This window comes from Stegostoma tigrinum, chromosome 10, assembly GCF_030684315.1.
Source record: "Stegostoma tigrinum isolate sSteTig4 chromosome 10, sSteTig4.hap1, whole genome shotgun sequence".
In the NCBI taxonomy this organism is placed as follows: domain Eukaryota; kingdom Metazoa; phylum Chordata; class Chondrichthyes; order Orectolobiformes; family Stegostomatidae; genus Stegostoma; species Stegostoma tigrinum.
In genome coordinates this window covers 33802914-33827684 of record NC_081363.1, presented here as the reverse complement: position 1 = coordinate 33827684, position 24771 = coordinate 33802914, and the positions used below count along the sequence as shown (strand labels likewise).

At 41.8% G+C, this 24771-nt stretch overlaps 1 protein-coding gene across 2 annotated transcripts in view; it reads left to right on the top strand.

Moving 5' to 3' along the window:
* The window catches only part of mdga2a (MAM domain containing glycosylphosphatidylinositol anchor 2a), an 871663-nt gene that overhangs the window by 826356 nt on the left and 20536 nt on the right, over positions 1 to 24771 (top strand). For both annotated transcript variants that reach the window (XM_048538415.2, XM_048538414.2), the window contains one exon: positions 19735 to 19865. In XM_048538415.2, coding sequence (XP_048394372.1) covers positions 19735 to 19865 — 131 coding nt within the window. The remainder of the gene's footprint in view (positions 1 to 19734; positions 19866 to 24771) is intronic.

Genomic DNA, 24771 nt, shown 5'->3' with positions numbered 1-24771 from the left:
AGCGGAGGCTTGGGGACCGCTTTGCAGAACACCTCCGCTCAGTTCGCAATAAACAACTGCACCTCCCAGTCGCGAACCATTTCCACTCCCCCTCCCATTCTTTAGATGACATGTCCATCATGGGCCTCCTGCAGTGCCACAATGATGCCACCCAAAGGTTGCAGGAACAGCAACTCATATTCCGCTTGGGAACCCTGCAGCCCAATGGTATCAATGTGGACTTCACCAGCTTCAAAATCTCCCCTTTCTCCACCGCATCCCAAAACCAGCCCAGTGCATCCCCTCCCCCCACTGCACCACACAACCAGCCCAGCTCTTCCCCTCCACCCACTGCATCCCAAAACCAGCCCAACCTGTCTCTGCTTCCCTAACCTGTTCTTCCTCTCATCCATCCCTTCCTCCCATCCCAAGCCGCACCTCCATCTCCTACCTACTAACCTCATCCCACCTCCTTGACCTGTCTGTCTTCCCTGGACTAACCTATCCCCTCCCTACCTCCCCACCTATACTCTCCTCTCCACCTATCTTCTTTTCTCTCCATCTTCGGTCCGCCTCCCCCTCTCCCCCTATTTATTCCAGAACCCTCACCCCATCCCCCTCTCTGATGAAGGGTCTAGGCCCGAAACGTCAGCTTTTGTGCTCCTGAGATGCTGCTGGGCCTGCTGTGTTCATCCAGCATCACATTTTATTATCTCGGATTCTCCAGCATCTGCAGTTCCCATTATCACTGTAGCACCATTGTCTTTGTTTTAAGATTGTTGAACAATTTCAGTACATCTTTCCAGTGCTTTGTTTCGTGCAGGTGCCATTCAAATTTGTTGAAATCTTTTCTGTTTGGGTTGCTTTTGGAATTCTCTTCAGGGGATCTCGCTCTGTTACCTGATGATCTCCAGGGAAATCGTAAAAGAGAACAAACTTTCAACTTTTTGAGTCATCGACCTCTTTACTCTGTTGCAGTCTTTCAGTTTTCATACCTCATTACTCTTTGATCATCAATGCAGTCGGCTCATTGCATCTGCTCCCAAGATTGGAGTTCACCTAGCCATTGGACAGAAATCCCACAAATACACACCTTCTGTGTATTGTAGTTGTCAAAGGTACTCCTCTTGCACTATTGGTGTTATGCTTTAGTTTGTACATGACCAACAAATGTATTTTAGTGTTTGATCAGAAAACATAGCAGATACTTTTACAGAGGGCAGAATGATCATCATTCATTCACAGGAGCTGAAGAAAGTACTCCTATTCGTGGCCAGTGGCTCAGAAATGAAAGGTCAGTTAAGATTCCTGTGGCACGCAGGGTCAAAATGTTAAAACTAAAATGCATCATTATCACTTGCACTTTGAGACTTTTCAGTTACTTCTGTCTTTATTAAATTATTCATTGCCTTTCTCAGCACTGCCTCCTTTGACATTTAATACTTGCCAAAGCCCACTAGCAGCTGTTGGTTTAATAGCAAAATTTTGAACAAGGAAGTTTCTGGGGTCCAGTCGAAATTACAGATTGCTGTGGAGCCATTAACTTACCTTAAAACAAAACTGTATTCTGCAACCTGGAGAAAATTTAAAACTTTGGCCATTGTGATTAGAGGCTCAGTATCTCTATTGATATTGAAAGTATTAATTTTTGAAATAAGTAGAGTGCTAAAGTTAGTAAGTCAGATTCAAACGTTACTCATCTTGATTCCAAAAATAAGTAATTATCAGGTATTCATTACAAATTCAGAAAGTAACCAATTTAATCCATGTTAAAGAATACTAAAGATAAATCATAGACAAAGTTCAAAATAAGCGTCTATAAAATTAATGTTAACAAGAACTTGTACATGGCTTATGATTTTAGCAGAGGTGAATTTAATTAATGCTCCCAGTTATAGGCAGTGCAGTAGACTTGCGTCATGGAAAGTAATGAGCATGAGGACACCCAGAATTAAGTTATTTCAGTTGAAGAGATCAGAGGCATTTTTTTAATAGCATCAAGTAAGTGTAAAGCAATTATGACAAATGTGGATGTTTGAGCCCCCCAATGACGTGGAAATATTTTATTTTGATACAAGTTTGAAAACCACACCAAAGAGTCCCAAATGCTCGGATTCTTAAGTGCTTTCAGGAAAGGCACAGAAGTTCTATTAACATCTGAAAAGAGAATTTGTTTTCCAGTGAAACCCAGAATGTACTTCCAGTGTTTTCTGGTTCTATTTCCCTGACTGTGCTGCATTTCGCAGTTCCACAATTCTTCAATCTACAGTGGCCCTGCCTTTAAGTTACTGCATTTAAGGGACAGAGATGGGTGTTGCACTCCATTCTGGTGATGTTTCTGCAGGTAGGAGAGTGGGAACAAAGCATTGCAACTGGTATTCATTGCAGAACATTTTGGAACTGTGTTCAGGTGTGACAGATATGAGAACTTATGTTTTGCTGGTGCAGAGAGATCTGGCTTATGAAGTAGCAACAAAAACAAAGTTGCTGGAAAAGCTCAGCAGGTCTGGCAGCATCTGTGGAGGAGAAAAAGGAGTTAACATTTCGGGTCCAGTGACCCTTCCTCAGAACACAGTTGCCAAACCTGCTGAGCTTTTCCAGCAACTTTGTTTTTGTTCCTGATTTACAGCATCCGCAGTTCTTTGGTTCTTATGAAGTAGCAGTTCGGTTCAGACAGTTCTCAGCAGAATTTTCTTGTTTTGTTCTGCACATAGTTCTATAGAGGATTGTGCAACGTGCTGAAGAGAGTGAACTTTATAAAGGAGTAAATCTCCATCATCAAATTTGCTATCTTAGACAGCATTTAACTTGAGTATATAACAAAAGCTATTTTGTATTTTTCTACTTTTCTTTTTCTCCCTTGTCCAGTCCTTTCCCGTTTATATCCAAAATTCCTCTGATGCTTTTAGTCAGTTTCAGAAGTTTCATTCTGCGTGCTCCAGCCACTTCTTTTTTAGTGTCTATGTGTAATGTCTTTACATGTCCATCCCCATCAGGATGGTCTCAGAACTCTCCACTGCTTCCTGGAAAAAGGGCTGAATCGTCCGTCCCACCCACCACGCTCCTCTGCCTGGCCACGGTCATCCTCACCCTGAGCAACTTCATTTTCAACTCCTCCCACTTTCTTCATGCCTGTTTCTTTTTGGGGTATGTGGAACATACCCAGTTCAAGTTCTATTCCAGCACCCGCTCACATCTTTGTTCTCCAGTATATTGGTTCTATCATCTGTGCTGCTTCTTTGTCTTATCCAGAATTAGAAAAGTTTAACAATTTCATTTCCAATTTCCACCTGGCTCTCATCTTCCCCTGGCTCATCTCTGACACCTCTCTTTTCCCCCTTGACATCGCTCTTTCCATTTCAGGGGATAGGCTAGTCACCAATATCCACTACAAATGCATGGACTACCACAATTACCTTGACAATACATCCTCACACCCAATTTTCTGTAAAGACTCTATTCTTGTTCTCTCAGTTTCTCCATCTCCAAGGGAACTTCCAAAATATGCACCTTCTCCCTCATTTTTCAGCTGGGACCAATCCATCTCCTGCATTTTGGCCTTCAACCCCTCTCTTCTCTCCCTCAACAGCGATCAAGCCCCTCTTGCCCTCACCTACCATTCCACCAGTATCCTCATCCAGAGGATTGATAGCCACCACTTCCACCACCAGACACATATACCCTCCCCTCTCATGTCAGCCTTATGCAAAGACCGTTTACTCCGGGATACCCTGGTCCACTCTCCATCCAAACAACCCCTCAGCCCCAAGCCACCCTCCCCTGAAATGGTAGCAGGTATAACACCCTTCCATTTACTTCCTCCTTCTTCAGTATCCAAGATATCGGTCCTCAGCCCAAACACACTTCTAGGTGAAGCAGTGCTCTAGCTACACTTCCCACAATCTAGTCTACTGCATTCACAGCTCACAATGTGGTCTCCTCTACATCAGGGAAACAAAGTGTAAATTGGGTGACCGCTTCATAGAACACCTACATTCTGTCCCACAGAAAAGACCCTGAGCTTCCAGTTGCCCTCCAGCTTAACACCATCCTGTTCCCTGGCCAACGTCTCTGCCTCAGGCTTGCTGCAGTGTTCCAATGAAGCTCAGTGCAAGCTGGAAGAATAACACATAATTTTCCACTTGGGAATTCTACAGTGTTCTGGACTAAATATTGAATTCAACAGTTTTTGCATTTGAAACATTTTGTCCCATGTGTTTACCCCAACCCCAATCCATCTAGTCTTGTTATCATATGGTCTGATATTATATACAAGCCATTGTTAGTCACTACAAGTACCCATTATAGCTAATCATTCTCTTGGTTATTCACTCCTTTACCTGTCCAACTGTTCTTCTCTCTTTTTGGGCTCTATCTCCACCGATCATTTAATCCTTAACCCATCCTCTCCACCCTAGCTTCTACATAAAAATACAACTTTTTTCCAGCTACCATCATTTCCAAAGAAGGGCCACTGGAATTGAAACGTTAACTCTAATTTCTCTCTGCAGATACTGCCATACCTGCTGAGATTTTGCAGCAATTTCTGCTTTTGTTTCCAATTTCCAATACCCACAGTTCTTTCGGTTTCCTGTTCTATCAAGTCCACCTGACTAGCCTCATTATAATCATTACAGCCCTATCCCTCTGAGTGTGAGGACACAGGCTGGTCTTTTGTCTTGTAGTGATTCCCTGGGGCATTTTAGCACCGGGTCAGGATCGTCCAACTCTGGCTCTGATACAGGCAGCGTGTTATGCACGGGAGCTCACCACTGGCACCCAGAGATTCTCGGAAGAAATTCACTCTTTTCTAACTGGCAGCAAAGGCAGCAATGCGATGAGAATTACCATGTCCATCTCAGATTCTGAGGTCTTGTCAATGCTTGACGGATGGGGAGAATCCAGGGAGAACAGTAGGGAAGGCTGTCGACAAGCTGGGTACATTTTGTTCCCACACCAATTGCAAGTCATGGCTTTCATGTAGTCCACATGCTGGTTCAGGACTGTCACTCCTACCTGAAATTTATACATTACTGGTCCTGACCTTGCATCAACCATGTCCCTTGCCCATTGGCGTGTCTGATGCCATTTCAACACCCAACCCCCACCACCCTCCTCCAGGTCTGGGATGATCAGACTTAATCCAGTGCGGAATCTTCATTCCATTAGCATTCTGCTAGAGCTATCCCTGAAGTTGCATGAGCTGTGGTCCTCTAATCAGTTAGGAAACAGGACGGTTTAGTGTCTCGTGAGACTGCAGACTGTTCCTTCAAGCCTGTCTTCAAAGTTTGGACTGGTCTTAATGCCAGCCCATTGGATGATTGATGGTATGGAGCTGTCCTTAAATAACAAGTGCTGTTCGACTTTAGGAAATACTCAAATTCCCAGCGGTGAACGATGTCTTGTTATCTGTGACCAGCACTTCCGAGAGTCTACGTATCACAAAACAATGTGTGCAGTTTTTCCATCGTCATTCCCATGTTTGACAAACGAACTCTGTGCACATCCAACCATTTTGAGTGGGGGTCTACAATGACTAAGAACACAGCCCATAAAGGAACTGCATGGTCAATGTGTAACCGAGCCCAGGGTTTACTGATCCATTTCCACAAATGTGGGAGAGCTACTATGGTTAAAATTTGTTCTTGTTGGCACTCTGGGCACTTTCCCACCAACACAGCTATCTCTGTAACCAATCCTGGCCACTAGATGTAACTTCTTGCCAATATTTTCATTTTGGACACCCCTGAATGATTGCCAGCCAGTATCCGGCAGTAACCTTCACTCAAGGCAATTATTCTTGCTCCCTACAGTTATATGTCCATGATCTGGTCTGTCTGGGTCCAAAAAGGTTTCCATTCTGGTTGAGACCACCGTTTGATTTCCCTCATTAACACCAGCTTTTTCAGCTTTGCTGGGATCGGATCTTTCTGTGTCTGAAGCCTGATGTGTTAATTGTGACTGGAAGTGTGTCCAGAAAATTTAAAACCATTGTGAACTCTTCCTGAAAATCTTCCGGGTATTTAATTAAGACTTCGCTGAGGTAGCCACTTTCTAACTGAAAAATGTAGAGCTAATCTAGGGTGAATCTCTTTCAACTGATTTCATCCCATCAGGCTTGGGCCTGAGACTTTTATTGCAATAAGTGGTAACTGAACCAGCTGCTTCGCATAAGAGATCAGAACCAAAATTGTACCCTTAATCTGTAAAGGTTACCCAGTGTAGGTCTTTAGTTTAGCCAAGGTCTTGTGTAAACTTAAAGGTTGGAGTCCAGAATGAATTTTGTTAAAGATGGTTCTGCAATCACTGAAACAGCTATCAATCCCCATTTGAACTGGATGACCATTTAACCAGACATTTATTTTGATTGGTTCTGATTTGGATGTTGCTAAGCAAAGTAACAGTTCCAAACCAGAGATAATGGGAACTGCAGATGCTGGAGAATCCAAGATAATAAAATGTGAGGCTGGATGAACACAGCAGGCCAAGCAGCATCTCAGGAGCACAAAAGCTGACGTTCCAAACCAGATGTGGGTGGTCTTTCCAGTGTGTGTGCACTCTCCTGATGCCGGCTTTTGAGTTCTCTTACTCAATTTAGGTCTGATGGGAATTTAGGTCTGATTGTATTGAATCTACACACTGGCAGCAACAACCATGGCTTGCCGTTCCAAATCCTGAAGAAAATTTTAATCATTTGGCTGACGCTTGTCTTTGTTTTGGGCTTTTGCTGTGGGCCAACCGAGAGTCCCTCTGTTCAGGATATGTCCTGAGTGAGGCTGTGCAATTTCCTTCACTTAAGTGGTATTCTCCGAGCTCAGTCAGACTGACGTGAGTGTCCAATTCTATCAGAATACCTTGCAGCTTATAGATTCCACTTGCTGCATTTTCCAATGCTACAACAAGTTGTCATGCCTATTTATAGTTCAATTGGCCATCAGCCAGTAAGCAATTTTGCATGGTTACATCATTCACACACATACCACCTGGCCTGTCAGCACCTCATTAAGGTTTAAAACAAAGTCACATGCCTCTGCCAGTCACCTTAACCCAGTCAAAAGTCCCGATATGGATTCCCCTGGTTCTCAAATTGCCAAGTAAAAATAACAGCATTTCAGAATTAAAGGAGATTTGGGTCATAATATTCCTTAACTATATCCATCAACTCTTGAAAGGCGTTAGCATCTAGTACCTCAGGGAAAGTTAAGCTCCTAATAATCAAAAAAGCTATGGGCTCACAAGCTGTCAGGAGAATTTCTCATTGCTTCGCATCTGCCTCAATGCCATTTAGCCATAAAAAAATGCATTCTTTCCATATTGGGCCAAGTCTTCAATGGCATGGTTGATTGAGTGAAACTTCCCAAATAATGGCATAATGTTAGAAATGCTTACTGTGTCTCAAAAACTACAGTTGTGAGTGAGCTCTTCAAGAATGTGCTTTTCTCTCATTGCCACTGAAATAGCTCCACCGAAGCCAATATCCCATCACCATGTCACCTTTTGTTTAAGCATGGGAAGTCCTTGACACTGGTCCAGACTCCTCAGAGCCAGCTCTCAGAGTGTTAGAATATCATTCTAATATAATCCCCAGTTTACATCAGTCATCCAGTGCTCCCTGATTGGACCAGATTAAGAATCCCAATCAGGGGACTCATATTCTATGTTGTCCACCTGGCTGACTTCATTATAATCACTACGGTGTTGTGTTAGGAATGTACTCAGCGCTTGTAAAAGGGAGTTCGAGGATTTTGATCAAGTGATGTTGTTAAAAAAGCAATGTAGCTCAGGGTGGTGTCACTGGACTTGTAATCCAGAGGTGCAGCCTAATGCTCTGTGGGACATGGTTTCAAATCCCTCAATGGGACCTGGATAATAAACCTGGAATACCTACCCTCAGTAAAGGTGCCAATAAACTAACAGTAATTGCCATTGAAAAAACAATCTGGTTCAGTATCACTAGATCACAACTCCTTTATGGAAGGAAATCTGCTACCCTTACCTGGTCTGGTCTATGTATAATTTCTGATCCACTGCATGGCCTGGTGGCTGAGTGCTTAACACTGCTGTCTCTCAGCTTCAGCGACCCAGGTTAGCAGTTCCATCCTTGGGCAACTGTGTGGAGTTTGCACATTCTCCTCATCCCTGCTTGGGTTTCTTCTGGATGATCCGGTTTCCTCCCAAAGCCCGAAGATGTGCAGTTTAGATAGATTAGCCATGTTAAATTGCCCATTGTGTCTAATGACATGCTGGGTAAGTGGGTTAGCAATGGGAAATGCAGGGTTGCAGGGATAGGGAGGGGAGGTGGGTCTGGGTAAGGTGCTGTATAGAGAGGCGGTGTGGATTCGATGGATCAAGTAGCTTTTCTTCATGCTGATTATTTTTGACTCTTGCCTGTTCTCTGAAATAGCCAAGCAACCCATTCAGTTCAAAGGCAACAAATGTTAGTCTTGTCAGCAATGCCCACAACCGACGAATGAAAAATGAAAACAAAAAGTCAGGCTGGTGAGTGGCATGAAGGGAGTCAGAGCTGATCTTGTCCTTCCAGATGGCAGTGGTCGTGGATTTGGCAGGTGTTACCTAATGAAACTTGGTGAATTTCTGCAGTGAATCTTGTAGATAATGTGTGTTATTACACAGTATTGGTGGTGGAGGGAAAGAACACTTATGAATGAAGTGCCATTGGAGTGGGTTACTTTATCCTGGATGGTGGCAAGCTTCTTGAGTGTTGTTGGATCTGCACCTATCCAGGCAAGTGGAGAATATTGCATCCCACTTGTAGAGGGTGGAGAGGTTTTTGAGAGTTAAGGAGGTGAGTTATGCGCCACAGTATTCCAAGCCTCTGACCTGCTCTTACAACAATAGTGTTTAAATGTCTAGAACGGTTCTGTTCCCTTTCATTGTTAGCCTAGAGGATGTTGATGGTGATGGATTTTGTGATGGCAATGCCTTTGAATATCAGCAGGTGATAGTTAGATTTTATTTTGTTGAATATGATCATTGCCTGGTACTAATGTGGCTCAAACATCATTTACCACTTGTCATTCCCAAAGCTGATATTGTCCAGTTCTTCCCGGTCCCATTCAACATAGTCACAACTGGTCCTCATGCAGATAATTCAATAGCCAAATCCAGGTCTCAGATTGATTCTTCCTTCTCTCTCCACTATCTCTTGGGCTACATACAATTGGCAATAAGTCCTGTTCCCCACCTTCACCTCCCAGTAATGTCTCTCTGACATAGAACATAGAACAGAGAACAATACAGCGCAGAACAGGCCCTTCGGCCCTCAATGTTGTGCCGACCTGTGAACTAATCTAAGCCCCTCCCCCTACACTATCCCATCATTATCCATATGCTTATCCAAGGACTGTTTAAATGCCCCTAATTTGACATAAAACCATCTGATCTCAGGAAAAAGGCCCAGTAATCAAACCCATTTGGTCTTTTAGGAGGCCGTGTCGATTTCTCTCCGAACCTCACACTGCACTGGTCCTTGGAAAGTAAGAGTATTGAGTGGACTCAGCTTGATCCCCGAGTGTTTCCTTCTCACTGAGCCCTACCCATGTACGTCAATATGTACCCCAGGCCTTCATCCATAGTCCTGGATCTTGGCATCTCATGACTAACCAAACACACACACTAACCATGCGCACTGCTCAGTCCCTGTTAAGTGTTCAGTCAAGCCAACAACATGTGTTACATTTGACAGAATGCTAGAGTCACCTTAATAAAATCAGAGACTACAAATTACAATCTCCATGCCCAAAAACCACAGAAATGAATTGTATGTCTCATATGCTTTTTAGAACATAAATATTGCCTTTTAAAGCCCACATTTCAAGTCACCTCTAGCACTTACTTGCATCGATTGAACTTCTGCACAAAGCTTAGAAGGCATTTTTTTTTACTTAAACAAAAGTTTTTTTATTGTGGAAATTGATTGGTGACATTTGAGTCAAGCTTTCCTGACAGAATGACTGGCCTCCCGAAGAGAAGATAACATAAAACCTATTCACCCACTGTGCAGTTTTGCATGTATTTTTGTGCAATAATTTGGTTGCAACTTGTCTTTTACCTGACAGATTAATTACTCAGCAGAAGGTAGTGTCATCAACAATATTGCTTTTTGGAATAATATCCACCAAATAATTAATGAAGCTGAAGATTAGAGCAGCACAAAGCTAAGTACTCCTCTCTGAGGAATCCTTGTGCACATGTTGTCATAGAGAGGTATATAATTTATGTGTATGTTCTGTGAGGAAATCATGGAACTAATTTGACCGCTGGTTATATCTGTCTACAAAAACTCGAGTCATTTATAAGCACTGGCTGAGCACCCTCATCAGTTTTCACTGATTTAAATTTGCTCTTGATTTCAGGGCTGAACTTTCAGACAGGCTTCAGAACACTGGCCTTGATTATTCTGTAAATCATTTCTCTCCTGGAGGCTCGTTTATCTCATGGATGTACTATGTGGTGGATATTCTTCCATCTAAACCTAATGTTTTGTCTACTACATTATCTGGAGGACTCTTCATTTCCTGTAGCTGTCCCATAGCATCATCTGGGAATCACTTAATTTCATGAATTGTTACCATAGACGGTGGCTTCTCAATGGAAATGTACTTTTTTTTATGATATCCCAATTTCTGAGGTACATCATTTTTTTCTTAATTATGTTATGAATATGTGGAAGTTGATCTGGCTTCCATGGAGTAAAACACAGTTCATCTCAATTTTTCTCAAATCTGATACATCTGTATTGAAGTATGTTAGAGCTTGACTTCAACTTTTTGAGCTGATTGTTCATCTTCACTTGCCCTCCACCGATCTCATCTGGCAAACTCAGCATTTTCAAAATCTTCACCATCTTATGGGAGGTTTGCTGCTTACTTAGCATGACCTCTGTCACTAGTGATAACTCGCTATGAAATGCAAAGGATTGAAATTGAATTGGACCTATGTTCATCTCATCATCCAGCAATGCCCATAGTGCTCTGTGGTATATCGTTTCCAAGACATCTTTCTGATGGGTTGCTGGAATAACTGGCCTTTGGTCGTAAACTAGTGAGTGCTCTATATATTTGAAATTGTGGGAGTGCTAAGTGTGTGTTTTCAGCCAATTCACTGAACTTTTGATCTGACCATTCTTCACTGCAACACTGGAAAGTGGTAGCATAGTCTTCATCACTATTCCCTTGAAATTTTTGTTGAATTTATTTGAGGTTCTTTCATCTTGCTGGCCACTGGTACTTCTGAGCCTTCTGAAACACATCTTTATGCCATTGTAGGTAAACTCAGTGGATTATAATGTTCTTTTTGAGTTTGGCCATGAGTCGAGGAGGCCCATTGAAATCTTTTACTGGATTTGCCTTGATTAGTTGATCAATGACAATTTATTCCTGGGTTAGCTTTCCCTTGACATTGGTTGAACATCTTCTGGTTGCACAAGGATTTTCAAGTCAAGATTTGTGCGCTAGCTCAAAAGGAAGAAGTGTTTATTATGTATTATCTACATTTTCAACTCTCTTACAAAGTTGCTTCGAGAATATCTCTAATGTTGAGAGTTATTCCACCTGGACTGTGTAACTTTTGTATCTGTTATCTGTAACATCTTTTTCTTTAGTCTCAGTATTTGATCTGATAGTGCAGCTCCTGCATTAAATTTATAAAATTAAGTCATGATGTCATTGAGAGGTTTAACGCCATAATTAGATTCTGTCATAGTGGTAGTAATTTCATCACATTGACATCTTTACGTGAGTGAACATTTCGCATTTTTGCTGCTCTGACACTGCATTCTTCTTCTATACATAATTTGGCAGTGACCTGTAGGTTTATAGATGTAGCATTCTTTTGTCCTAGCTGAGTACTGCTTGCGCTAGTGAGGCTCTTTTGTTCCATACCATTGACACTGACTCTTACCGTCTGCTGTCTGGCCTGTGTTGGCTTGTGGTGTGTATCTGCAGAATACTTATACCTTACAACATGATGGATTCTGTCATTTTCCTGTAATAATGTTTTCATTCTCCTCTCAGGATTTGTTTAAGAGTCTAAGATAACAAAGTGTGGAGCTAGATGAACACAACAGGCCAAGCAGCATCTCAGGAGCACAAAAGCTGACGTTTCGTCCAGCTCCACACCTTGTTATCTTTAAGGGCTGTCCTGTTTTGAAGCTCAGCTGGAAGCAGGCATTTCTGAGCTCCAAGAGTAAAACAAAAAAATCTTGTTCAATGAGGGAAAGAAATCTAAATTGATGGTAAAAGGATCAAGTTGGGAAAGATATAAATTAAGGGAGGAGTACTTACCATTCAAACAGGTGTCACTGTTGCTGCAAACACACACCATTAGGCACAACTGCAGGGACAGAGTCAAGCGCCTTGGATTTACTTTATACTGAGGCTGCAGTGGAGCAGAATTAATGCAACAATGCAACCAAGGATGGCGTGGCAAGTGCCACTGGTGAGGGTCTAGGCCCGAAACGTCAGCTTTTATGCTCCTGAGATGCTGCTTGGCCTGCTGTGTTCATCCAGCTCCACACTTTGTTATCTTGGATTCTCCAGCATCTGCAGTTCCCATTATCATTGAATAAGAGTCTTCCAGGTTTCTGCTTCTAATGAACTTTGTAAAACTCTCATCAAATTCAAATCTTCTTTGGACTGTAATAAATCTGATGAAGCCTCATCAGTAAATCAATCAACAATTACCTCAGTTATAAATTCTGATTGCAAAGCTCCGTAATCAAAATTTTCCATTAATCTAGAGAAATTATTCATGAAGTTATCAATGGATTTCTCTACCTGTTAAACTCTTCTATTAAGCCTTGCTTTTCAAGAATTTTGATTTTTTTTTCCAAAATTAAAGCAATTACCAAAAACGTAAAGATTTTCTTGAAAAGTATCTGCCTTATTTCACACTTTTATGATTAATAATTCTTTTACTGTAGGTACTATTGAATGCAGTGGTATATTTACTTATATAACTTAAAATTTATTATCAGTTTTGAGGTAATTTTGTCCCTTTAAGTACTGTTTCCTCCAAGATGTCTAATGACTGATTCAAGATGGCAGCGGCATAGCAGGGCCGCATGCAGGCTCTGGCCCAGGTTCATTCCTTTCTTTTCTCTTTTTACTTCTGCTCTGGTCCTTTCAATTTTTACTTTCATTTTTCTGTTCTTTGAAGCAGTTTGTAATGGGTTAGTGGGCTAAATCAGCATGGCAGCTGGAGTGGGCCTTGTGTGAAATGCAGTGATGCCCAACCGCCAGAGTCAGTGGTGGACAAGGCTCCTCATGGCAACTGTGTAGAAGTGGGTGGTGGCAGCAGGAAAGTCCTCCCCATATTTGGTCCTGTTGATAGCACTGTCTTCAGCAACGGCAAAGCTCCTCCAGTGTTTGGAAGTGGTGGCTGTGGCAGCAGGCTTTTCAAAATAGCAGTGCCAGCAAGTTGACATCCCTGAGGATGGCAGGATTCTTGGTGAAGCCCTGGTCTGGCAGCAGAGTCAGAAACTCTTGGTTATAGTAGGCCCAGAGCAGGAACTCCTGATGTTGGCAAGGCAGCGGCTGCAGCAGAGTATGCCCGGATGCAGGACTCCTGGTTGTTGGGCGAGAGTGGGTTCAGCATGGGACTCAGCATCAGTATCAGCAGCAGCGAGCTGGGCCCACTGGTGAAAAAATGGCACTAAAGAGTGGTGACTCTTCTGTTAGTAGGTCCAGCACAGCTGGCAGTGAGATGGTGGAGCAAGGATGGTGTGGCAAGTGTCACTGGTGAGCCAGCTCAGAGTTTAGGATTGTATCAGTGATAATGGGAACTGCGGATGCTGGAGAATCCAAGATAATAAAATGTGAGGCTGGATGAACACAGCAGGCCCAGCAGCATCTCAGGAGCACAAAAGCTGATGTTTCGGGCCTGGACTCTTCAGCAGAGAGGGGGATGGGGAGAGGGAACTGGAATAAAATGCGAGAGAGGGGGAGGTGGACCGAAGATGGAGACAAAACAAAATAGGTAGAGAGGAGAGTATAGGTGAGGAGGTAGGAAGGGGATAGGTCAGTCCAGGGAAGATGGACAGGTCAAGGAGGTGGGATGAGGTGGTAGGTAGGAACTGGAGGTGCGGCTTGAGGTGGGAGGAAGGGATGGGTGAGAGGATGAACAGGTTAGGGAAGCGGAGATAGGCTGGGCTGGTCTTGGGATGCAGTGGGGGTAGGGGACGAGCTGGGTTGGTATTGTGATGCAGTGGGGGAAGGGGAGATTTTGAAGCTTGTGAAGTCCACATTGATACCATCGGGCTGCAGGGTTCCCAAGCGGAATACGAGTTGCTCTTCCTGCAACCTTCGGGTGGCATCATTGTGGCACTGCAGGAGGCCCATGATGGACATGTCATCTAAAGAATGGGAGGGGGAGTTGAAATGGTTGGTGACTGGGAGGTGCAGTTGTTTGTTGCGAACCGAGCGGAGTTTTGCAAAGCGGTCCCCAAGCCTCCGCTTGGTTTCCCCAATGTAGAGGAAGCCACACCGGGTGCAATGGATACAATATACCACATTGGCAGATGTGCAGGTGAACCTCTGCTTGATATGGAAGGTCATCTTGGGGCCTGGGATAGGGATGAGGGAGGAGGTGTGGGGACAAGTGTAGCACTTCCTCCCGTTGCAGGGGAAGGTGCCGGGTGTGGTGGGGTTGGAGGGGAGTGTGGAGTGGACAAGGGAGTCACGGAGAGAGTGGTCTCTCCGGAAGGCAGACAGGGGTGGGGATGGAAAAATGTCTTGGGTGGTGGGATCGGATTGTAGATGGCCCTTAAAGATCCCTCTTCTCTAAACTCACTGTCGCTTCCAAATGTGACTAGTTTTTAAAAAACTTTTACCAGCTTATGCTGCTTTACCAGGTGAGAAGTGAAGATTCTATCCTCAAATGTTGGTCCTGCTTTGTTGTTCTTTCCACATAAGCTGTTGATTGCTTATTTGTTACTGCACTTGCAGTTTCTAACTGTCTGACTGCTTGTGCACTCTTAAAGCGATGAAGTTTTTAAGGTGGAAAACTTCCTTGTTACCTCAATTTTGTTTAATCTCCAAGCCCCAGTGGACTTTTCCCACTGTTGTCATTACCTTGTGGTACTTAAACAACAATGTCCAAAACTGTTTACTGCAGAACCAACCGCGACCAGATATTGTTTGGGTTAGAGTGCTTTCGCCAATCCTTCTTTTAGTACTGCATTTCAGGGCCAATTTTGTTAACGTCTTACTCTTCCTACAGGAACAGAGTTTATATTCAGTTAAAGTGGAGTAACTCTATTACCTGCATTGATCCTGAGTGTATAATGACGCTGGTTTTGGTTGGTGGATGAGGTTTCCACAGGCGATTCTCAAGCATAAATACTGTCAGAGTCCTTCCACATGGAGAGGACTCTGATGGCACCTACATCCTTTTCAGAGAAGGGCTCAGTGTCATCTCTTGAAAGTAATGGAGACCTTTGAAGGTGAGTCAAGTACATTTATTAGTGAGCCCAAGAAAAGTGTCAAAACCACTCTGGTCCCTCGGACAAAAATCTAAACATCTGCAGCCCTGATCTCTCCTGCAGGTTGACTCTTCACCCACACATCCATGCCAAGCCACCCCTGCACCTCTGGCCCAGGCACCTTGGTAGACCAAGCCAGCAAAGTTGGAAATTTGCAGAACAGAAGGAATGACATAGTCAACTGTGGAGAGATCTGAATTACAATAAGTTAATTGAGACTTCATTAGGGATGTACGTTACTATGCAAAGACTACCGACTCCTGGTTTCCTTGTGAAGGGAGAAGTTGAAAGGTTATCAAGATAGTCAGGAATATGGGTTTGAGGTATCACTCAGATGAACCATGAGCTTACTGAATTGCAGAGTAGCCTTGAGGGGCTGAGTGGCCTACCCCTGCTCCTGATTTGCATTTTTCTGTGCAACTGACTAACCAAAGACATTGGGAAAGCTGGAAATGAAGTTGCAGACCACTTATACATTCAGGTTTACCATGTCTTGAATCAGTACTTAACAGCTGAGGAAACAGCTACCACTGTTTAGATTTGTGTGCCGTAACCCACAATCGGTAATTTGAGATTTTTTTTCAGAGCCACATAAGTTGCGTCTGAACCCAATCAATTTTCGTACCAAGATTCAACACGTAGGTTGTACATAATGACAGAAGTTGGCATTATAAAGCATCAGGGCACATGCCGAGCTATTCTACGTCCATGGAACATTATCGATCTTGTGTTATTTTCAGTAACATACAGCTTCATTTGGGAATTGAGAGCTTGATTCGCTTTTCTTTGTTTTGCTTTATGACAGTAAATATAACTCGCAGAGAGCAAGGAATGTTATGTTCCTAAACATGACTAATGTATTTAGAATGAAGAAGTTATTGCAAAATAATTTGAACTGCTTTGAATTAGGTTTTATTTCATTCTATATTACCAAGAGGTGATATAGCTCAAGTCGATTCTATTTAAAGGGTCATGAAAATCACCTCACTGTCATTTGTGTATGGCACATTGTCAAAATGATGCATAACCTCTTTAAACTGTTCTCCCATGGTGAATAAAACAGTGCACTAAATTTGGTAGTGATCAGTGGTCCTCTTAAACAACACCAGAAGAGAAAGAAAAATTGAAGGCACATGGACATTGTCTTCTCAATTTAAAGGATAATAATTTAAATTAAAATATCTATGAGACTGAAAAAAAAATGCTGGCAACATATTGTACTTTATGTCCGTCTGATTCACAACTATTAAATCTGTGGCAAAGAGTGGAATATTTGAGATTGAAGAGCTTGTAAATGCTTCTCATAAGACTGGGATTTTTGTTTTGTTTAGGTCAAAAGTGTTCTGTTGAGTAATATGTCCAATGACTGGATGAGCTCAATTATCTCCAGGCAATAATTGAGGTCAGCAGGAAGCAGGCAGGGTCCAGGAGCTTTTTCCTCGAATAGTGGACATTAGCAATCTGTGAATGATCAGGTTGATTCCCAGCTGCTGTTGAAAGCCCTTTGTTATAATTTTCTGCCTCACAAAGCTGTTAATCCAGGCTGATGGACATGTCATCCCTTTCTTTCTAGGACCACGTGTGCAATAAATTTGCTGAAGCCAGTCAGTTCTGTTTAAAGGTCTTTCAAAACAAGTACATAAAGATATTTGGTTCAAGATAAGCATTTTCAAATGTTATGCTGTGATTTGCTGTGGTTTAAACCCTTCTTATCTGATCTTTTTACTCTGAGAACAAAGTGAAACCATTTTATATTTAGTTTATTCGGGCAGACATCAAAAATCTGTTATGTACAGATAGTGAAATTTTCCACAATGATCATGAAGAAAAGGTAAATACATCTGTCTTACTGGGTTTAGTAAAAGGAGGATGCTAATAAACCTGTATCAAAGTCACAATGTAACACTTTTTCAACCTATTAGTTCATTTATTTTTACTGTTGAACAAGTGAAGTAGGCTCCTTGATAAAAGTATAAAGTTATTACTGACAGAATTGCCAGCAGCTTTCCTCAGCACGCTGCTAAATCCGGATTTGCAGCCCTGCTTGTCTCTCTCCAGGTTAAAACATGGGAAAGGAGAATCTACAGTGAAATATACCGAGCTGATGTATAAACCCACCTGTTCATGAGAATGTAAGAGAGAGAAGCAGAAATAAGCTATTCGGCTCCTCAAGCTTACTATGTTTCAATGACTTCTTCTCATTCATCTAAACTTGAATGAGTACGGTTTCAAACCATTCAATTTTAGACATAAGACCAACCCCACATCCAAGGAAACAGCCACATCCAGCGAATCTTATTGAAAGTGTTATCAATACAAGTATCATGTCGCGTTTATTGTGTGAATATTTGCTACTGCTCTGCGATCAGATGCCTGATTAAAACAATGTGTTAAAATTTTTGAAGGCAGTGAACTGCTGTATTTGATCTAGATTTCACAATAGAAAATCACTTGTGTTTATTCTGTAACACAATACATTAATAACTTGTGGCAGATCATTTGGCAATATGTTTGATCATTTCACAGTTTGATTTGATGGTTTGAATTGTCTGGGTGAAGATCATATTATATATTAATTGCAGAATCATAGCAGTATATAAGGAGCCCACTTAAATTTTAGTGTCCATGTCAGCTTTCTGAAAGAGCATGCCAGCCACTCTGACTCTCCCACATGTTTCATGTAGTCCTATAAATTTTCTCCATTCACATAATTACCAATTATCTTTCGAAAGTTGGACGGAGTCTGGCTCAACCAAGCTCTTATGTAGTGCATTCCGGATCTTAAATGCTTGTTGAATGAGAAAAGCTTTTCCTTATATCATTTTTCTTTGTCATTCAGCTTAAGTCAGTGTTGCCTAGTTCTCAATCCTTCCACCAACAGGAGCAATTTCTCTGTATACTGAGTCTGGACCCCTCATAATTTTGAACACTTCTTTCAAATCTTCTCTCAACCTTACTTACTCTAAAGAGAACAGCCCCATTTTCTCCAGTCTATCCACATAACTATAGATCCCTCATCCCTTCAACAATTCTCATTAATCTTTCCTGCACCCTTTCGAATGTTTCCTAAATTATGGTGCCCACAATTGAACACAAGTTCAACAGAACTTGCTTGTTTTTGTTCAGTTTGTACGCTTCTCTTTATAAAGACTAGGATCCTGTGAATCTTCGTCATTAATTTCTCAACATATTGTCTCACTTCCAGTGAACTGTATACATCTAACCCAAGGCCCCTCTGCTTCTGCATCTCTTTAGAATTGTTTCCTTTGTTTATATTGCCTCCCCTAACAAAAGGCATGACTTCACATGTTTCTACATTACATTTTTCACATTGCTGCCTATTCCATCAGCTGCCCAACATCCTTTGGAGCTCTATCAATACGCATGACACAATTCAAATACTTACTAGTTTTGTGTCATCCATAAACTAAGAAAGAAACACTTGCACACCAAAGTCATGGTTAGTAGTACAAGTTATGAAAAGCAGTGTTCCAAATACTGACCTCAGTGGGCAAGTGTTCCCAATATTGTCCTCAGTGGGCAAGTGCTCCCAATATTGTCCTCAGTGGTCAATGTATTCAAATGCTGACCTCAATGGACAATGTGTTTTACAAGCTGAGCTAGTTATATACAGTCGCTTCTTGAAAATTTCTGAAGGAAAATGTTGGTTGATACAATCCACCATTTCACCAGTCTTTCAGGTGTAGAGTCTACATATCTAGCATCACATGAGGACAGAAATTCATTCGGCACATTAAACATTTTTATGATGGGGAGAACATCTTTTTGGCTTGACGACATTTAGTTTGTGGCAAACTCCACTTACATTATTACACATTAGCAGTATGAAACCTCTAACTTTACCTATTGCTCAAATGTCTGAGATACTTGCCCCTTCCAGGTCGACTGCATATTTGTTTGAAAGCTACCTGTGAGGCTGTCTACTTAGTTTGCCTCTACGTAAGACTGGATATAGTCAATGCTGATCTTGGATTGGGTCCAAAATCATTTTGTGATAGTGGAAGCAATTCAAAGGGCCGTGATTCCCTGGGGAGCTGAAACTACTTTTATCCTTGTCATCTTTCCCAATTATCGGTATTTTTAGTTACGTGCCATCTTTCAGAATTCAAGTTTAATGAGAAATGATAGAGTGTCTCACCAAGCTGTGCTAACTTACACCTGTCAAAAAAGTCTTGGGCAGTTTCTAAGGGCAGTTCAACATTGAAATTGTTTTATAACGTGTTATTTTCCAGGTACTTTGAATGTGTTTTTGCGATTCAAAGGATCAACAGTAACTGAAAATCTCATCTGGACTATGTCTGGAAACCAAGGGGAACAGTGGATGCATGCAAATATCAACATCAATCCAAGCGGAACTTTCCAGGTGAGAATGTGAAAGTAAAAGAATATAGAGAGACAGGTATTTCTACAATATGGACATTGTATACATATAAAATTCACTTTTTTAAAATGCCAACCACATCTTATGTGAGAAAAATACAAAGGAGCATTTGCAAATGCAAAGACATCTTTGTAAAGCTAATGGCATTGATTTCTACTGTAGCTAACTAGCATATGATAGGTTAATTAATTTGTTCAACCTTGGTGGAAATGATCATATATTCATAAAATTCCTACAGTGCAGAGTGAGGCCATTTGGCCCGTCAATTCTGCAGCGACCCTCCAAAGAGAATCCTGCTCCATCCCATGTATGCAGTAGCCAAAAGTGTAAGGAGTAAAAAAAGAAGTGAATCGGAGAAAAAAGAAATGTTGTTATTATTTCCAAAAAGAGCCTCTAGCTTGCTCCATCAGAGTTTCAAGGTGTCACTCTGAGAATTTCTGGAATTCCATCCCGCCTGGTGACTCTACAGGTACAAGCCATCCACACTGTTTATTAGAAAGGGCCCTTTGTTGGAGTTTGGTAAAAGGTTGACATCCTTAGCAATCAGTGACTGAAAGTTTTGCTCCACTTGGTTGCTGGGGGCAGAGCTGGCTCTTTGTGTCTCTGTGTTACGTAGGGTGATTGTAGACTGGTAATAGTGTCATCTTAACCTGAAATCTGTTAACACCCTGAAAAATCCCTCTGAGAACAATTGCATGTAAGTAGCTGGATTTGTTCCATCAAGGCAAGATGAAATGTTTTCCATGCTATTGCAATTCTGTTTTAGTAATTGTCATCCTAACATCACTCTGGCTTTGTACTGTCATTTGTTTCCTTAGGAAATTAGCTTCCTGTCTAAAAACGGTTTTCATTCTCGAGAGAAACTCGGGTCTTTTAGAGTCCAGACTACTAAATTAAACAGTTATGTCCTTTCAACATACAGCCCACTGGATTTCGACTAAATCTGCTGGAACAAAATTTAGTGATGACCTTCAGCATCACTTGCTTAATTTTCATCATTTGTATTGTACAGGTTCCAGACCCAAGGCACTCAATTAATAAAAGATTCTGTGGAATGGTTTTCGGAATTCATTCAAAGCCCTGCAATTTTTATGTAGCTGTTTTTAAGATGAAACTATCTACAATGCCTACTATGGTACTATTTGCATCACATCAGATAACAATAGCATTTTAATTATTTGTAAGTTTTTTATACTCTTTGTGGATGTATATCAGGAATGGGGACAATCACTGATTGACACAGTTAAAATAATCTTTCTGGATCTTCTGATAACTCATTGGGTAATTGTATCATGATCTGGTACTGAGACATTGTTCCGTTTTGTATTATATGCTGATTTTCAATTACAACACCAATGGTGATTTCTGTAGTTAGTCACATTGTCCTGGGCAAAAGAAGCGAATGAAAATGAACCATGACTGATCCTCCAGATCAATCCACTTTGAAAGTATGTTTTGTTGACAATAAATGAGGACAGGATTAGAGTCAGGTCTGTCACCTCTCTTAACCCACCCAGGTGACACAATGTCACTTTCCAGGTGGCAGGTTGGGTAAGTGCATGAGGAACCTAGATTCAATTCCAGCCTGAAATGACTGTCCATTTGGTGTCTGTGTGAGTTTCCTCTGGATGCTCCTGTTTCTTCCCAGAGCCCAAAGATGTGCCGGTTAGGTAGACTGGCTGTGCTAAATTGCCCAAAGTGTTCAGGGATGTGCAGTCTAGGTGGATTAGCTGTGGGAAATGCAGCGTTATGGGATAGGGGACAGGCCTGGAGATGCTCTTCAGAGGATCAGTTTAAATTTGGTGGGCCAAATGACCTGATTTTACACTGTAGGGATTCTGTGATCAACACACTGTTGACATTACCTGTTAATGTGGAGTTGCATTGCCAGAATGCTTGAAGCAGTGTACACCCCTTTTATCAGAGATAGGACCAAATACTCAAATAATCTTGCCAAAATTAGTGCAGCACAAAATTGGTCCAAAAGTCATGCAAGGTCATGCTTGCCTTCAGTACCTTTAGATTCACAACAACAAAGGTTAATTCAGAGCCCAGGGCAGAGTGCTCACAATTGCAGACTGCTAGAAGTGATGAAAACATCTATCCCAACCTTCAGAAAAACAAACGTAAAGCCATTAGATAGCAAGACTCATTTATCAGCTCTCTAATGCACCTCTATGTTACATGCAAAGCAGACCTTTCCTATTTCTACATGCTATAGACCAAGCCCAGGCCCATCACAATGTCTTTCTCCCACCACCACCCAGGTTGACCACTCTACAGGCCCATCACCTGCCTCCGTCATGGATTTATCCTCATGCCTGATCACAGATACATCATTCTCCCACCTCAGGGCCACCTTGCTACCACGATCGACGCTGCTACAAACCAATGCACCCACCGAGATGCAAGCCTATCTCCTGCTCCAGCCCACCTCCATGCCCGATGACACTGTGGCTCATCACAAATCCATGCCCCACCACATTCCCCAGCCATTGCAGGCCGATTGTACCCTCTGTACCCAAAGAAGAGAAAGGCCATTGCTAACCAAAAACAGAAACACACTGCAGCACTATCAATTAAATTGGTACGGTGCAATTCATAATACATAATAGTACTCTGCTATGTGCAATCATTTTCCATATGTTCAGTCTTTATTTACTGATCTTGCATGTAGCCCTTTGATCATGGGAATGGAGCAACTGCTTTCATCCCCAATCCTAATTTAATCATTCAATTTGATGCTGTACAACAATGGTACTCATAAGTATTCAAACATTCACAGACAATAATAGAAATATGCAACACCAGGCTGAAAATGATTCTGTCACATAAATCACATCCTACATCCATTAACAGAAAAGATAAGAACACTTACATTATGAGACTAATTCAATGACAGTGTTTGAAACAATCTGTACGGGCTACTGAATGGAAGCAATTTAACTTCATGACATTTGATACTTTATGTCAGTGTGACTCAGTATTCAATGGCACCTTAGAAAAGGTACAGTATGGAAAGAAGCCATTCAGCCAACCTGATTTGAAGAAAACTACCACCCATTCTAACCCCAACTTCTCGCACTTTGTTCTGAGCCTTGAAGATTACATTGTTTTTATTTGTTGAGGGTTTCTGCATCCGGCTTCATGCTGGTCATTGAATTCCAGGCACCACACCTTCCATCCTCTGGAGGAGCTGTTTTTTTTTCTTCCCTCTGTACTCTCTACTCCTTTTAGCAATCACCTTAAATCCAAGAAAATATGTCTTCACTGCCCACTCTTTCTAAGCACCTTATAATTTTGTACACCTCCATCAAATCACTCCACAGCCTCCTCTGTTCTAAGGAAACAACTTAAAGTTTAAAATATACTTTGCTCAATATATATATAGTCACCAACACAGTTTGGTTCTGTACAGTAATATACCATGGAAACAAACATTGGAGTTTGGCTCTACCCAAACAAACCAAAGGCATCTCTTCCTTGAACCAAGCTATATTTACATACATTTGAGGGACCAATGACTGAACAGACACCGAGTTAGCTATCCAATCTTTCTTTGTAGCTGCAATTTTCCGGCTGTGACACCATCTCTTCTGTATTCTGTCTATAGCAATTATCTCCTTCATGCAATACGGTGACAAGAACTGTATGTAAATTCCAGCTATGGTCTTTCCAATAAAGGAAAACATTTCATGTGTTTACTTTACCACCTTATGTATACAACCTCCAGGGGCCTATGCACGTGCAATCCAAGGTCTTTCATTACCTCTTTTCCTCTCAATATTCTCACAGCAGCAAATCAGAGGGCTCTGAGCTGAAACCCCACTCCAGAGGCTTGAGCACATAGTACACCATTGAGATAGCAGCCTACACTAAGGGAATGCTGCATTGTTGGAGGTGTCATCTTTCAAAAGAAATTTTAAAGCAAAATCCTACGTACACAAAGGATGATGTACAAGATACCATTGCACTGGTTGAAGAAGAGCAAGAAATTTCTCCTCTTGTAACCCACCAAACATTGATTATTGCACCAAAGCCACTGAAAATCAAATATCAACAATCAAGAGAGAGCAACCCAGTACATCCACAAGCATCCACTCCCTCCACAACCAACCCTCAGTAGCAGCAGTGTGTACTATCTACAAGATGCACTGCAGAAATTCACCAAAGATCCTCAGACAGCACCTTCCAAACCCACAAAGACAAAGGCAGCAGATGTACAGGAATACCACGACCTCTAAATTCCCCTTCAAGTCACCATCCTGACTCAGAAATATATCACCAGCCCTTCATTGTCACTCGTACAAAATCCTAGATTCCGTCCCTAATGGCATTGTGATCTCCCAACAACATGTGGACTGCAATGGTTCAAGAAGGCAGCTCACCATTACCTTCTCAAGAGCAACTAAGGACGGGCAATAAATGCTGGCCAGCCAGCAACGCCCACATCCCACAAATGAGCTTAAAAGAAATGTGTGCAAACTTGCTGATTGTTGCTTTCCCTCATTTCAATGGTTACCACATGTAAAAAGTATGTAATAGCTGTGCAATGTTTTAGGATTTTCAGAGATCAAAAAAATCTAGATAAATGCAAATTCTTACTTTTTGGAATTTATGTCACAAAATAATTGTAAACTTCCACATCAAGTTTTGAAATTACATAACACATTGTCAGGGATAAATGTCTAAAACATAATGAAGCTTCTGGATAACTTTCTCTTCATGCTCCATATATCAGAGGAAGATGGATGATATTTGCTACTTTCATTGTTCAGTGTTGTCATCTGAGGCATTGCTGACATTGTATGGCAATCCTGTAAATGAGGCAGCACTGTTACATCAAGTAGGTCCCTGAAGGCGGTAAGCAGTTGGAAACATAAAGGTA